At 44.8% G+C, this 15,585-nt stretch overlaps 1 protein-coding gene across 8 annotated transcripts in view; it reads right to left on the bottom strand.

Annotated features, from left to right (window-relative positions):
* EPHA5 (EPH receptor A5) overlaps positions 1-15,364 on the bottom strand; it is a 200,034-nt gene extending 184,670 nt beyond the window's left edge. For all 8 annotated transcript variants that reach the window (XM_075033393.1, XM_075033403.1, XM_075033420.1 and 5 more), the window contains exon 1: positions 15,110-15,364. In XM_075033393.1, the coding sequence (XP_074889494.1) occupies positions 15,110-15,236 (127 nt within the window). In that variant the 5' untranslated portion in view covers positions 15,237-15,364. The remainder of the gene's footprint in view (positions 1-15,109) is intronic.
* Positions 15,365-15,585: the final 221 nt, after the last annotated feature.

Genomic DNA, 15,585 nt, shown 5'->3' with positions numbered 1-15,585 from the left:
ACTTTCCAGCCCAGGATGATCTAGCCCAAGAACAAGCTTGAAACGGGGAGGAGGCTTGCCAGTCACTCCTTTAGAAATGCAACCATGTAGGTACTTAAAGATTGCTAGGGAAGAGGAACAAACAGGTTGCATGCACAAGCATAAAGGATGTGAGTATCATAACCCTCACCCCTAGTACCTGTGTTTCAGGCTGATTTGCTGTCTCTGCACAGCCAAACATACCAGTGCAAACACCTACGGGGCATACAGACCCTTCCTTACACCAGCCTAGGACACCCCACTGCAAGGCACCGCAGACAAAATTAAAAATGCTGCCAAGTGAGTACCTGAGATATCAGGATTACACTATTTACAGAGGCATAGTAAGAAAACCCAGAAGTATACTAAACTAAAAGGCATGCTCCTTTAAAATGTTAAGGAGTATTTAAAAAACAAATGAAGATTAAACAACATATTTAGTTTGAAAAAACAAAGTTCTCCAAGTCAGTTTGGTCTTAATCATTGTACTGTACTGAAGGCTGACTACTGTAATCCCTTGAACACAAAAGCAGCCCAAAATACAAAAATACAATGCCGAGGTAGGAAAAAAAAAAAATCAGTTCTCAACTCTGGCACCAAACACTTATCTTAAAAAGAGATTTGTCTGTCCAGGTATTTTCACAATTTATGCAAATATTAATGCAGGACACTGTCATAAGGCATATAGACATTCTGCCTGGTCAAGTATATTTTCCATGATGTTGAGCAAAAACATGTGGTAGCTCAGGGTTTTCATGCCTGGATTGATTTCTCCTGCCAAAACAGAAAACAGTTGGGAGCTGGCAATGCTTCCGAACTACAGGACATTTGGTGGAAGCAATACTCGGAGACCAGGCTGAACTATATTCACAGTAAGTAAACATACAATTAGGCGGCTTTCCACCCCACAGTCTAAGCAAAATAAAGTATTGCTATCATCTACACAGTGATGGCCAGTCTTTCTCCTCCTGAAGTCTTCAGGTAAAAAGCTCATTAATTTCTCCTGCTCCAGCTGAAGTCAAGCACTAGTACCCAAGTGCTCCTGAACCACACTGCATTTTCTTTTTAATGGGATAAAAAGATTAATCTTAAAATATTCTTCAAAACAGGACACATATAAATAACATGTCCCATAGTATAACTGTATACTATTTTAAAAAGCAAGAGACAGGAGTGCGGTTGCCAAAATGGCAGGTTTACTCAAATTCCTTTTATTACAATCACTGTAATTAAACTGTGCAGAACGGTATATTCCTGTCGTAAGTTGCAATGGATGCAAAACAAGTATTGATCTACATTGTACAACTTAATTAAAACTTGTCCTGGAGATGCTACTAATGAATGTAATTAGATGGTGTATTTGATGCCACAAACTTCTTCATGACATGCTAATTAAGGAAAAAAGCAGAAAAAGTGCTTTTCTTCAAACATCAGATCATAAAAAGAACATGATACAACTAAATATTGTATTATCTTTCTATCAATGACAATTTTTAAATTGCTGTTATTAACTTCAATTTCAAAATAATTTTCTGCATATGAAAAGATAATACAATCCATTCAACTCTAACTCAAGTCAGTGGGAATTTTCCTACCGGTGAGTCAGCCAGTGGAGCTGAATACTAAATCTCCAATTAGAAAAGACTCAATTCCTCCCTTATTTCAGCAGAATTCTGTATAGAGCAAAATATATACCAGAGGACAGGATACACTTTTTGACAGGCACCACACAGTAACCCAAAATTCACATGCCAGGAACACAAAAAGCAACAAGTGACTTTAAGCTCTGGCTGTGCCTGGGCTGCTCTGGAGACTGGGGGGCTCCCAGCACAGCTCAGACAGCTCTGAGGGGCTGCTAAGGCACAGCAGAGCCTCTGGCTGCCCCATGAGCTTCTACCCAGGACTGCTTTCACAGTCTGTCTTCTAAAATTCTGCATTACATTGATCTGCTCTGAGGACTATATTTAGCCAGTAGTTATTCTAAATTGACCGCAAGGACCAAAATGTTTTGCTTTGAGAATCCCCAAGATTTTGGTATAAATACCAATTACCACTGCTCCATCTAGAATCAAGGTACCTGCATCCTCCCCATCAGCACCCTACCCTTTCTACTACATTCGTCCCTTACTTGCATCATTGCCAGGTCCCAACCCCACCCCAATTCAGCCTTGAACCAGGCCAGAGCCCCAGCATCCCCTGTCCAAGGGGGTGGTTCCTCCAATGGCCCAGCTGCAAGAGCTCCCCATGCAGGGTGACAGTGCTACCAGCACTTTTGGGACACTCTCAGGCAGCCTTCCCATCCCATACTGCCAGAGAGGCCACCAGCACACAGTCCTACTACACAAGTCCATACAGGCTCAGCACCACCTCTCTTCCCATCACCTTCCAGCCTGGCAGGAACATTATTTTTGCTAAAATGGTTTTCATCAAAGAACTGCAGATTGGCCAGGCTGGGGAAGAAACAGTGGGCAAACAGCAGGTAAACTAGGTACCTGTAACACAGAGGAAACCATTTTAGCAGAGACTTTATAGAAGGGCTGCCACCATCCCAAACAGATGCTTCCATAACTTACCACATGGCTACTTGGGAAGAGGTGAAGCTCTTTTGCACCTGAATAAAAACAACCCTGAAACTGTCTTTGGTTCAATCCACAGCAAGGCAGAGAAAGAGACCAGAGGTCTTCTCTAGAGCAGCAGAACCAGTTCCTCCCCATCCAACCTGTGATGATCATCAGTATGCATTTGGCCATGGCTGTCTAATAACCAACTAACCCAAACACTCAGGTCACTGAAGAAGGTAACTCAGAAAAACCTCCAACTATGGGCTTAAGGCTTCCATACTTCAAGAGGTCTAGCACCAGCCTCCTGTATAGCTTGGGATCCCTGGACTAGCCCCAACGCTGTAGATGCTTCGCAGGCATAACCCAGAGCTGTACTCAACAGCACTTGGGATGCAGGAAAGCTTACCCTGCTGAAGAAATCTCTCCAGAAATCACTAGCAACTCTGCTTGGCCCATAATCTTGAAAGCCTCCAAAATAACAGAACTCATTTATTCCCGCTTCCTTTCTCCTCAACACCAGCTAGCTATGTCTCCGCGAACAAGTAAGAAACCTCAGAGCCCATAAGCACACACTTAGCACCTGTATCTTTGCCAGCAAACTTGGAAGAGGCATATACACACATTCAAAAATGTTTTCTGCTCATCTCCACCATCAGTGCATCCATCCCACAAGCCCTAATTATTTCTAATGCTCAGTCAAGGGGAACACAAAACCGCACAGATCTATATCATCATTAACTTCCATGCCTTCAGGGTAGGATAAATGATGATTAAGTCTAAAGTCATACCACAGCCTTTTTTTTTTTTTTTTTTTTTAATACAGAATAATAGCTCAGGGAATTTGCATACACTCTTGTTCTCAGACAGGCTGGTTACTACGGGTGAGCAATCAAGTTAGAATAAAACCAGAAGTGATCTAAACCTTTGCCCTGACCTCTAGCTGGTGAATTAACAGTGTTTTTTTCACTCAGGAATCTCTGACAGGGAGACTGGATATGGCTTTTTACTCAAATGTCCCCATCACGTTCATACAGCCAGCATTCAGCAGCTTCACCATGGCTACACAGGGATTGTGGCTGGAAGTAAGCACAAGAAATGCCAAGGCTAATGGCATTCAACATTTACCTAAACCAACATTGCTGCCCACACAGCAGAGCACCCCAGACACAGCCACCTAAAAGAGTGCCATGTGGCAGCATTAGCTTGCCCAGGCAAAAGCAGGACAGGTCCGTCACGATGGTACAATGCCTCAAGTAGAAGCCACCGATCTATGGATTTTTTTGGTCACACCACTGAAGCGAGATGGTTCCTCTGGCTTTGGCCTGGAGCAAGATCAGCTGGAGCAACTTCATTTTCTTCACTCCAATTTCAAATGGGAAAAAAACCAAGCTGAAAAAAACAAAAATCCCCCACCAAGAGGCTAAACCACTGAGCACTTCTGATCCTACCAACCACACACCCTCCTGCCATTTCAGTATGTAAGAATCTTCCAGAAAAACCTTCATTGCTCACACTAGGGCAAAGTCCCTGCAGACATACAAAAGACTGAACTCTTCTGGGTTGCCATAGTCTTTGAGCTGATTTCCAATAAATCCTTATACACTGGAGTAGTCCTGCTCTTCAGGAGCACCATTTGCAAGCTAAGGCTTACCACAGGGCACGCTCTACCAAAGCTTATCCTGACAAATCACTCTAGAACAGGCAAAATGGTCAAGATAGCAAAAGCTGATGGACTTTATGCCATGAAGCTGTAAAGCCATAAGAATCTTTCATTTCACTGAAATACACCTAAAGCAGGAGGAAAAGAACATCTTCTTTGACCAAATCAATACCCTGTAACTACAGTTTCCATCACAAAAACAGGAGTAAAGAAACCTTCCTTAAAGTCTGCATAAGTATTTTAAAACATCACATGATTTCTAAAGTAGCACATTTTTAAACAATAACATTTGAATCAAAATGTTTTCTTTTAAACAACTGAAGCAAAACTCTGCTTTAATACCTTTGTTACAAATTGAACAGGAATCTGAACATTGTTTTGGGTAGCCTGAATCTGAACTCCCATATGAAAAAAGGTGTGAATCAAGTGCTGCTACATCCTCCTCAAGGTTCCTCCCACAGCTCCTGGCCCCCTTTGCACAGCACTCAGCAGGATGTAGCCACCCATGGAAAGGTTGGAGCTACATCAAGGTAGCCCCAGCTCTGACTCATAGCTTGTGGGAGCAACTACACTTAAAATACTTGTGAGAAACCTGTCATGGGAATACTCACACAGCGCCAATTAAGCATGAGGTAAAATGCTCTGCTGGATGGGGGTCCTATGACAAGATGCAACAGCAGTGCTTTGCACGGAACCCTCCTCAGGAAGTCTCCTGAATAGCATCACAGGCTCTCCACCAAGCTTCACACCTCTCTGCTCTCCTCCTCTTTCCCTCTGCCCAAGGCAGGGTGTATAGCTGCCAAACACATCATCATTAACGGAGCTGGTTTCTCCTTTTACACTGCATACCTCCCCATCTTTCCTCCTGCACTACTGGAGTTCACAGCACTACCAAGACACACTGACTGCAGAGGACTCTTCATCATCATGAGTCAAAGTCTTCCTGCTTCATAAATCTTCACTGGTTTTATTGCAGTATTGTTACCATTCATTTTCCAACTGTTTTCCCTGTTGTGCCAAGTATTTCTTCAAAAAGTATAAATCCAAGGCGCTCCAACAAGTGACAGTCAAAAATAATCCAAGAAAGCAAAAACAAATAAAAAAAACTCTTGAAAGAAATCAAAGTCATCAGGGAGCAGATGTTTTCAATTAATTAGCTACACTGAGTTGGGACAAAACACACAGGCAAGAACCTCTGAAACATTTCCATCAGTGGAAACAAACTAAAGCAGAGTGCAAGCTGTAGCAGTACCTATTATTTATAGCCCACTGGAGGAAGAAAATATACACTACTTAATGAACTCACAAACTAATATTAACTGCAGATTTATATTTTATTATGTTGGCTTCATTCTGCTCCAAGTTTTCTCATGATTCCCTTTTACAGCAAGAGCCAAAACGCTAGAATCTGCATCACAGATTCATAGGTTTCTAAGGCCAGATGGACAACTGCAACCATAACATCAGCCAGAAAATTCTACCCAGTAATTTCTGCATTACATCTGTAATTTGTCTGAACATACTGTTTACAAGCGGTGCGATATTGCCCTTTGACAAAGTTCTTCGGGTTGGCTGCATTTTTCCCTTGCAGGAACACCACTGGCCGTAGCACCAGTGAGTGGGACCTAAAGCTCACTTCAATAACTGGACCCACTAAAACAAATAGGAAACTGCAGATTTTTTCCTTACAAGGACTTGCACTCAAGACAAGAGGCAGTCATTTGTTTCTCCCACTATACATAACTTAAAAGCAGAAGTGGTCAGGAGATTATTAGCTTGACACCAAAGTGCCTGGAAACTTAACTCCAGCATGGTTTGCTTTTTTTTTTTTTTTAATGGCAAACACTCCCATTCCCACCAAAATCACCATTTAATTGAAAATGATTTATTCACTGTGAAGAAAGTCAGCAAAATGCTTCCAGCCCCACTCATAAGATTCACTGGAAACAACACTGTACCAACACAATAGCAGATCTCCAAGCTGGCTGCAGCACAAATCTTTTGGGGAAACCATCTGGGCATGTATCACCCTGCCATTAAGAATGAAAAAGCAGCTTCCACTGAAGGCAAGATACAACCAGCACCTGCAACCAGCAACCTGACAACCAGCCTGTGTGGAGAAACAAAATACCAGTGCTGTCTGCAGAACCCAGGGTCTCCAACCACTGCCAAGGCATCTGCAAGCCACTGAAGGAGGCAGACAGTTTCAAGACCCTACTTAAAGCAAGCACCTTAGTAAGCACACACATAAAGTCAAGCCCTAAAATCCCAACAGCTTCCCAATGCAATCAAAACACCTGCTGGCAGTGCTGAGGTGAATTCTCACCTTATTCCCTAAATCAGAGCATTACCAACTAAAAGCAATATGGTCTCCATTCCTAAAAGGTATCCTAAAAGACATGGAGATCAAATTCTGTTATGCACTGTCATGGTTTAACCCCAGCCAGCAACTAAGCACCAGACAGCTGCTTGCTCACTCCCCCCGCACCCAGAGGGAAGGGGGAAACAATTGAAAAAAGTAAAACTCATGGGTTGAGATAAAGACAGTTTAATAGGACAGAAAGGAAGACCATAATAATAATGATTATGATAATAATAACAAAATGACCATAATAATAATAGAAATAACTGGAATATAGAAAACAAGTGATGCACAATGCAATTGCTCACCACCCACTGACTGATGCCCAGTATTTCCTAAGCAGCGATCTGCTCCCAGCCCCTGTCCCCCCCAGCCAACTCCCCCCAGTTTATATACTGGGCATGACGTCACATGGTGTGGCATATTCCTTTGGCCAGTTTGGGTCAGCTGCCCTGGCTGTGTCCCCTCCCAACTTCTTGTGCCCCTCCAGCCTTCTTGCTGGCTGGGCATGAGAACCTGAAAAATCCTTGACTTAGTCTAAACACTACTCAGCAACAACTGAAAACATCTGTGTGTTATCAATCTTATTCTCACACCAAACTCAAAAGATAGCACTATACCAGCTACTAGGAAGAAAATTAACTCTATCCCAGCCAAAATCAGGACATGCATGCAACTAAACTTAAAAAAAGTAAAGAAACTTGGCACAGACACACCCAGAGTGTCAAGGCTGTCAGCTTTCACTACCAGTGGACTCAAGACCTCACTGTCCATCACCAATAAAGCCTTCGTGTTGACAATAATGACTGCTCTGCCACCACTGAGTTCACTCAAGCAGAAAAAAAGGAACTGACATAATGCTTAGACAGCATTTGGGAGCAAAAAAAAATGTTTAAGATGATCTATTGGCTTTTCGGGGGGGAGTTGACAATTTATCCCTTCTATTTCTGTTAAGGGAAGAAGGTGGAGGTTGCTAGGGGGAACAGCACATTGCCAACACATTTTATGAAAAAAAATGAATGTGAACATTACTAAATCAAAGATGAATAAACCTAAATGACTGAGGTTTTTTGAGAAATTAACTTACAAAGGCAAGTACACAGATAATTCCCCCAAGTAGTTTCACTGGTTTGGGACATGCAAAACAGTTTAAAAAGTGATACAACTCTACACAGAAACATCATGAAATGCACATTACTGATGCTGAATGATTAATTTCCTCCCAGGTGCTTCTCTATCCCCTCAGAGAATTACAAAGTTCAAACTGGTCATTCTGACCTCTTTCTAACATTAAGTGATCCAGGTTAGAGAACCCAGGAGTTAATACCTTGGCAAGACACTTCAGTGCTGCCCTCTGCACCAAAATGAAGTAGCTGACATGAAAGCCTGCAAGCCCAGGGTCCTACCCTCTCTCCTACAGACTCAATACCTGCTACACAGCCACCTAAACTAGAACCTCTCAACTTCTGCAGGAGACTGTTTCCTCTCCATGCATACCCCCAAGGCACAGTTTACTCAGGAGCATGCCAGCTGCACCCCCGCTGATGCTCAGGAGCTTGCCAGAGGGAAGAGAACAGGCAGGACTCACCTTATTCCTCAGGGCTGCCAGACCAGCTCATGCAAGTATTCCCTGATCTGCTGTGTTAGTACACGCTACATCACCTTCTCCAGGAGGCATCTCCCATCCTACCAGGTAGCGGTCACCTGAGCAGCTCTACCTGGTCAAAGTCCTCCTAACATACCTCCTGCACAACTCAAATACCAGGGAAGAGGGAGAGAAAAGGAGGGTGTTTGCCACCACCAACACCCCCAGTGAGACAGTCGCAGCATGCACTGAATGCTCCCATGCCAATTATTCTGGCCCAAAGCATCTTTAGTCCTCTTTGCAAAGCATTAGCACAGCCTTCCTGCTTCTACACACAGCCCAGGGCAGCCTGCAGGTCACAGCACCCTTGTCCACAGCAGGCAACATGACACTGGACCTCTGCAAGCAGCCACCCATCCATCACCTCCCAAACCTAGAAGTCAAGTGCTGTGAATTGCAGTGCTTACATCTCCTCCTGACTGTCTCCTCTCAACTAGCTTTCTTGCAGAAGACAGGGATAACTGCTTTCTACTTCTGAGAGGCTAAGCGCATTAAACCTTCGGAGAGGCTCAGATACTGCACTGACCAAAGCCATAGCAAATACCAAAACTGAGACCGTAAGAGATATAATAGGTCAAAGAGACAACTAAAATGGTAACAAATCCCCAGAGAGACCTAAGCTACTGAAGGCCAGTGCTCAAGTTCACCAATACAGACAGCCGTGAAAGCAACTGGGGCAGCACACACTTTCACCTCAGCAAAACCTGTCACCTCAATGTCCAGACAGTCACAGAGCAGAAGGAGGGACAGGCATGATGTGAACGTAGAGGACAATCCATCTCTCTGTTCTGCCTGTGCCAAAACCAGGGACATCTTAAGAACAAAATGTGTTTTCAAAGGAGAAAAAGATTCTCTACAAGCTTTTAAAATATGCAGCAATTTTACAGCAGAGATCAGAGAAAATTAGTTTAGTAAAGAGTAAGTTATAAAAAAAATTGTTCATTCCAATGCAATCATTAACACAGTATTTCTGCAACATTCTCTGAGTAAAGAAAAATACCTAGCTTAAGTCCATCCTGGTTGGAATGAGGCCCTATCTCTCACCAGCACTTACGGTAAATAAGAAAGGTGCACTTATGACAGATATTTTAATTCTGCTTAGATGTTTTACTATAAGCACAAGATTCTTTCCTTTTTTTTAAAACCTTTTTAATGGATAGTAGGCTGAGTATCTGCTGAAGAGCTGCACTAAATACTCTTTCCTCCATAGAACTGAGCACTTAACTAAGAAATTCAGTGCTTCTACCAAGTGACCAATCTGTGTGTGTTTGGTTTTTTTACATCTCATTTTGCCCTTGAACCACATACAGATTTAGATATATCTCCTAAGGAGGAAGTGAGAATGTTAAAAAAAAAGTTTGTTTTCTTATTTTGGGGCAGGGTCTCACTTCCCTGACATCCCTGATCAGTGCTTAAAGCTCATCTCTATTTAAGGATATACATACCGGCACACTTACAGGAACAGACCACTAAAAATGTAGCTCCAAGACAGAAAGACTGGGGGGAACTAACAGTCCCACTTCTGCTCAAGACCCTAAAGCCAACAGGGCCCAACATCACCACTCAGCTGAGCAATCTCAGCTGGACATTCCCGGGTCAAGGGCTCTGCGCTCACTCAGCATGTGGCGGAAACAAGGATTCCTGCAGAAGCAGCACAGAAATCCTCAGAACAATAAAGCATAAAACCAGTGAGATCAGAGAGCAAGGCACCACATATTAAACTGTCCTGGCTTTGCAATTTCTGCCAGATTTTACAAAGTCCTGCTCCCACCTTCCCCCACCCCGAGCCTTCTGCAAAACACTTTGTATTTTAGTGCAAAGAATAAACATTTCTTTACAGGCAAGGGTTGTTTTCTTATTTAACAGAAAGAACAGCAGACATGGAGACGGACCATATACTGGAGCTAAAAAGTGAGGCAACAGTGGGAGAATTAATAGCGGAGGGGGAAGAAGCTGTCAGACAAGCCTGCCAACTCTTCCTTTCCTCCCATGGTACCTGCCAGTTTACCCATCTGTAAATTGAAGTGCAAATAGCTGCTTTATACATCAACTTACGGTGTCAACATTTACGATACTATAAGCAGACAGTCTGTCAGTGGTTCTGCTTAAGACAGTTTGCCTGTTTTCCACTATTTGTTACAATTTTTAAGGTAAACTTCAAAAGGAAACAGGTACTATCTTGGAGTCAATCTTCGCTATAGTTTATTTCCTTTTTTTTAAACATGTGTCACTAGGCAGCAATGCTTTTAGTCATATACTTAAAAATGCTGCGTTTCAAATGTTGTTTTACTGTCAAAAGGATAGTGGTTTCCATTTTAAAGCCATGATTGAGTCATTCTAAACCTCTTGAAAAGCCATACATCACACATCAGACTGATCCCAAAAAGACCATTAGACATGAGCTGTCCTTCCTCATACCAGTAATTCCACTGCAGTAAATTTAAAAGTTAATGGGATTACTCCTGTGAGTAAAATAAACACACAGCACTAAGGATATGCTCTGCTATCATGGAAAGCACACAGGGAACCATTCCAATACGTGAAGTAAAGAACACGCAACTCCTCAAAGCCTCCTTACAAAGCACTGTGAGCAGACTGAAATGTGTCCAAACTTACCCGTCCTGCATACACAAGGTACATGCCTGCTAGCAGTACTTAGTACCTACAGAATTACACAAAATGCAATAGCTGTGTGAATGCATGACATAGAAAGCCAAGCTACTAAGAACAACCTAATAAGCAAAATGTTCTGATCATGCGTATTTTTACCCAAAGCATTAGACTAATTGAAATACATCAATATGAAAATTAAGACTATTTTCACACCTGCTTCTACTAAATACAGAAAAAAGCCTCCTTGAAAAAGACTTCATTCACTGATTAAAGATAAACATTGTGATGTTATACCTAAATACGTATTTATCCAGTGTGCCATGACACAGAAATTATACGTCAGTATGAAACAATACACACACAAGTCAATAAACTGAGAACAGGTAGGCTCATTCCAGGCTCTGGCATGAATAATCTGCAAATTACAACCTTCCTTTATTTTTGCCTGCACCAGACCCACCCCTTTAATTGTACTCATTTATTCATTCATTCAAATTTAAAATAATACATTAAGATAAAGCTAGCTTCAAAAAACCCTGAAAGAATTAAGAGGAAGAGGACCAAATGCAGGAGTTTGTACCTAAAGAATATTCTTCTAGTCTTAAACACAACACATTACAAAGTAGGACTGATTTTGTCTCTCTCACCTTTGTCTGTTTAAGTCAATGTCATTATCTCAAACTGTATTTCTTTTCATTTGCTTAACAATATACTTCCTTGTTACAGCACTGCCTCATCACCACTTACTTCTCCTGGAAAGCCCTAAAATGAAATATACTTTGTATTTAATGACATTATGCAAGCATGTTGTGGAGTTACTTTGTTACAAGCAATCAGATATGATGTACTCCATTCTTTTAATAATTTGCCCACATGACACTTTTTAAGGTCATCTGGGTGACGTCCAAATGAGATCTGCAAACCAATCCAAATCCACAGGCAATGAGTAACAAATCATGAAGTTTGGGGGGGGGGGGGGGGGGGGAGGCAGAATGTGTCTTTAAACAATTGCTTCATTCATTCTGTGTTTTACATAAACAATTTATATAAGCCACTTCCCAAACCCTAGTACTTACAACAGAAAGATTTAAAACACATGCATTTTTAAACTAAAGGAGGTACAGGAAGCCTAGTCGCATATTGCAGGGCTGCCTCTCACACACCCTATTATTATAGGGAATGTATTTTAAAGTAATAATGCACTTCTGAAATACCAGCACTTCAGAATTGTGTAATATTTTCAGTGTACTCCTTGGAATATTTTCTTTGTGACTAATTCCTGAATTTCTAAAAGTATTCAAAGAGAAGAAGAAAATCTCTGGTTCTAATCAATGAACTCTGCTAAAGAGTTAAAAATAACGGCTAAACAACACTTGAAAATGCATGAAATAGCATTGAGTCTTCATCCTGCACTACATGTTTTGCTTTTAATATATAAACTGAGAAAAGGTGATTGAAATCAAAATCCATTTTATTTTCCTATTATAGGAAAACCTGGAAAAAAATAATTCAGTTTTCCCAATGTATATCCTTCAATCCATAACTAGAGATATCTATGAAGGTGACCAGGTTTATGATACAGGCTGGGCACTCAATACTTCCCCATAAAAATGGCAGGAGCTTCTGAAGCTTAGCTGCCCTTGCAAAAAAAGCTACTTCCATGCTAAGGAACCCAAACACTGAATTTACCTTTTTTTTTTCCCCCCTCCAAATCTTAACCTAGATTTTTAAAGCATGTTCCCTAAGTGTCCCTCCATTATAGGGTAAAACAGAAAATCATGCACTGTGAACTGTTAACTGCATGTATCTTATCCAACAAAGTCACTGTCTATTACAGTAAGATTTAGAGAAACAAAAAATGTGATGCAGGGTTAAAGGAAAAAGTAATTGTGAGAATTTATCATCCTCTATGCAACTACATACGTTACATACCTACACAGCACAGGGTATCGACTAGTTGTTTAACCCATGGTGAGTAGAATGAGGGAAAATAAAAAACAAAACCCAGAAAAACCAATACCACCAACTTTTGAAAATATTATTCCCAGGTCTAAGATGGCTACCTCTCTCCAAGCAAAAGTAAAGTTCCCAACCAGCTGAATATGACAACTAACCCCAGGGAAGGATCTCTCTCATCAGAGCCCAGAAGCAGCCAAAGTGAACTTTTCAAACCCAAACCAGTGACAAGTGTCAGCGGCATACGGCTAGGCAGGCGGACTTCAGCATCTGAGGTTTCTCATGCATTAGGCTTCACGTACTGCAGGGTGAGCCATTCCCAGAAGCAGAGCCGTTCAGTAGTAATTGGCAAAGGAGACATGCTGTGAGAAGCGCTTGTCAAATAATGCTTGTTTACAAATAAATCTCCTAGCAGGGAAGGACAGCTGTTATTGAATAAGTTCAGGTCCACAGTCAGACCCCTCCTACCAGCAGTCTTTTAGCTTTGCATTTACTGAAGAGACAGATATTAGAGAGCAGCAGTCAGAAAAGTAGGGGGAGAGAGACCGTGAAGCAAGCGCTCGCGCTGCTCATCATTACTGTAATATTCCCCTGCAACCTCCCTGTAAAGGTGCCACTAGACCTGTTTGCTAGGTAGCTTCATTAATCCTTTCCAGTACTGCTTCCTATTGTGTAAAAGTCTTATTCTGCAGCTGCCTGATTGTGCAGAGACACCTCTAACGCTCAAACGGTCCCATTGACTCCATCAGTACTATCCAGCTTTTCCAAGAACTGGCAAGGATGACTGAGGACCGAGACGGGGCTCAGAGCATCTGCCAGGCTCTTGGCACCATATCGGGGCACACCGGAGCGCACAGGAGAGTGTGCCTCCCAAAAGGCAGGTGAGTAACAGGGAAAGCCCTTCAAAAGCAGCCACACCACCTCCCCAGCATTGCTCCCATGGGTGAAATCACGCGAAATGGCGTGGGGGCAGAAGGATTGGGCCCACTGTTATCTAACCAAGGCAAAGCCAAAGCCATTTCCATCATCCCCCAAACCAACGCACTTCCCGAACATTTGATATCTTCACACACAGAGGAACAGTATTTTCCCCTTCCTCTGCACTTTTTTTTTTTCTTTTAAGAAAACTGCAATTCACATCATTCTCGGTCTCCAAAATAAATTACAGCTAGCTGGTTACCTCAGGCCACATCTTTGAAATTCTGGTACGGTTTTCCTTCACCAACCCCTGCATACCTCCTCCCTCTAAAGGAGTTTCACAAATAATTACGGTGCATCATGAAGCCTGCTACGTACGAGCCGCCGGCATCCCCTTCAGATGCTGAACTTCTCCACCCATTGCTTTCCCATTACAGCTCTGCCCTCGGATCCCAACATAATAATAAAAAGCCCCAAGCAGTGCCCGCACCACGTATAAAAAAAAAAAAAAAATAGAAAAAACCCAACAAAACACCACAGTCCGGTTTGAAAGCCTGGAAGTACCCCGCTAGACAAGAAGCCTGGACACATGTTTTTGGCTATCGGCCTCACAGAGATGAAACGTATAAAAAAATCCGTGCCCAGCGGCCGCGCTCCGCTGCGTTGCGGGTTAACTACCGGCACCTCCGCGGCTTCCCCTCCTCTTTTATACATGTATTTTAAGTCACGAAGTAAGCGCACTGCGGCCAGCGCTTGCACGGCTGCCCAGCGGGAGCCTCCCCGAGCCCCGGTCCCGCTCCCGGCCCCGCTTGCCCGCACCCCCGCAAGACCCCCCCCACCCCCGGCCCTGTGCAAACTAAGCCCTGCAGTTACAGCCGTGCAAAGCTCAGCAAACCCACCCGCGGGAATGCACCTGTGCTACTCCCCCGGCGCTAAACCGCTCGGAAACACAGCCGTGCAAACCCACCCGTGCAAAGGCACCTATGCAACACCACCCCCCGAAAAAAAAAAAAAAAAGAAAAAGAAAAAAAACCCACTGCAAGACGCGCCCGTGCCAAGGCATCTGTGCAAAACCACCCGTGCAAGCCCGCCCGCGCCCTGAGGCAGCGCTGCCTCCCCCGCTCCCGACACCCGCGGGGCGCGCAGCGGCCGCTGCCGCCTCCCTTCCCCGGGACCCCGCCAGCCCCACCGGCCGGCGTCGCCCGCTTCCCCCGGCGCGGCATCCGCCTCCCCGCCGGCAGAGCCCCCCTTCGCCGCCCCCCCAAAGTCCCCGAATCGAGTCAGATGAGCCCGAGGCAGCGCACCGCCGGGCAGCCCCCCCCGCCCCTCCTCGGCGGGCGCTGCCCCGACGGCCCGTCCGCCCCGTCCCCGCTCACCCTCGCTGCCGGGGCTGGCTAGCAGACTCCGGAGCGCGGCGCACAGCAGCAACGGCAGGAGGCACGTCCAACCGGGAGCCGGCGCCCCGGCGCGGCCGGCCCAGCCGCCGGCGCCCCGCGGCCCCATCCCGCCGCCCCTCAGCGCATGGGGCGGCGGCGGCGGCGGCGGCGGCTCCCCCCCGGCGCTGCCCGCTCGGGTCGGCTCAGGACTGGACGGGACGGGGCGGGCTGGCAGCGCGGCTCGGCTCAGCTCCGCTCCCGTCCAGCCGCCGACGCGACTGGGGAGCCGGGGGCGGGGATGGGGGAGGTGGCCCCGCGCCGCCGCGGAGACGCCCCCGACGGGGCGGACCCGCCGCCGCCGCCGTCGCCGCCATCCCGTGTGGGGGACGGCGCCCGCCGCGCCTCAGGGCGCCCCGGGGCGCAGCGGGGACCGCATCTAAAATGGCCGCCCTGCGGGAACCCCCCCCCCCCCCCAG

The sequence above is a fragment of the Buteo buteo genome, chromosome 1, assembly GCF_964188355.1.
Source record: "Buteo buteo chromosome 1, bButBut1.hap1.1, whole genome shotgun sequence".
Classification (NCBI taxonomy): Eukaryota; Metazoa; Chordata; class Aves; order Accipitriformes; family Accipitridae; genus Buteo; species Buteo buteo.
Note: the sequence above shows the minus strand (reverse complement) of the source record. Positions and strands in the feature narration are given on the sequence as shown.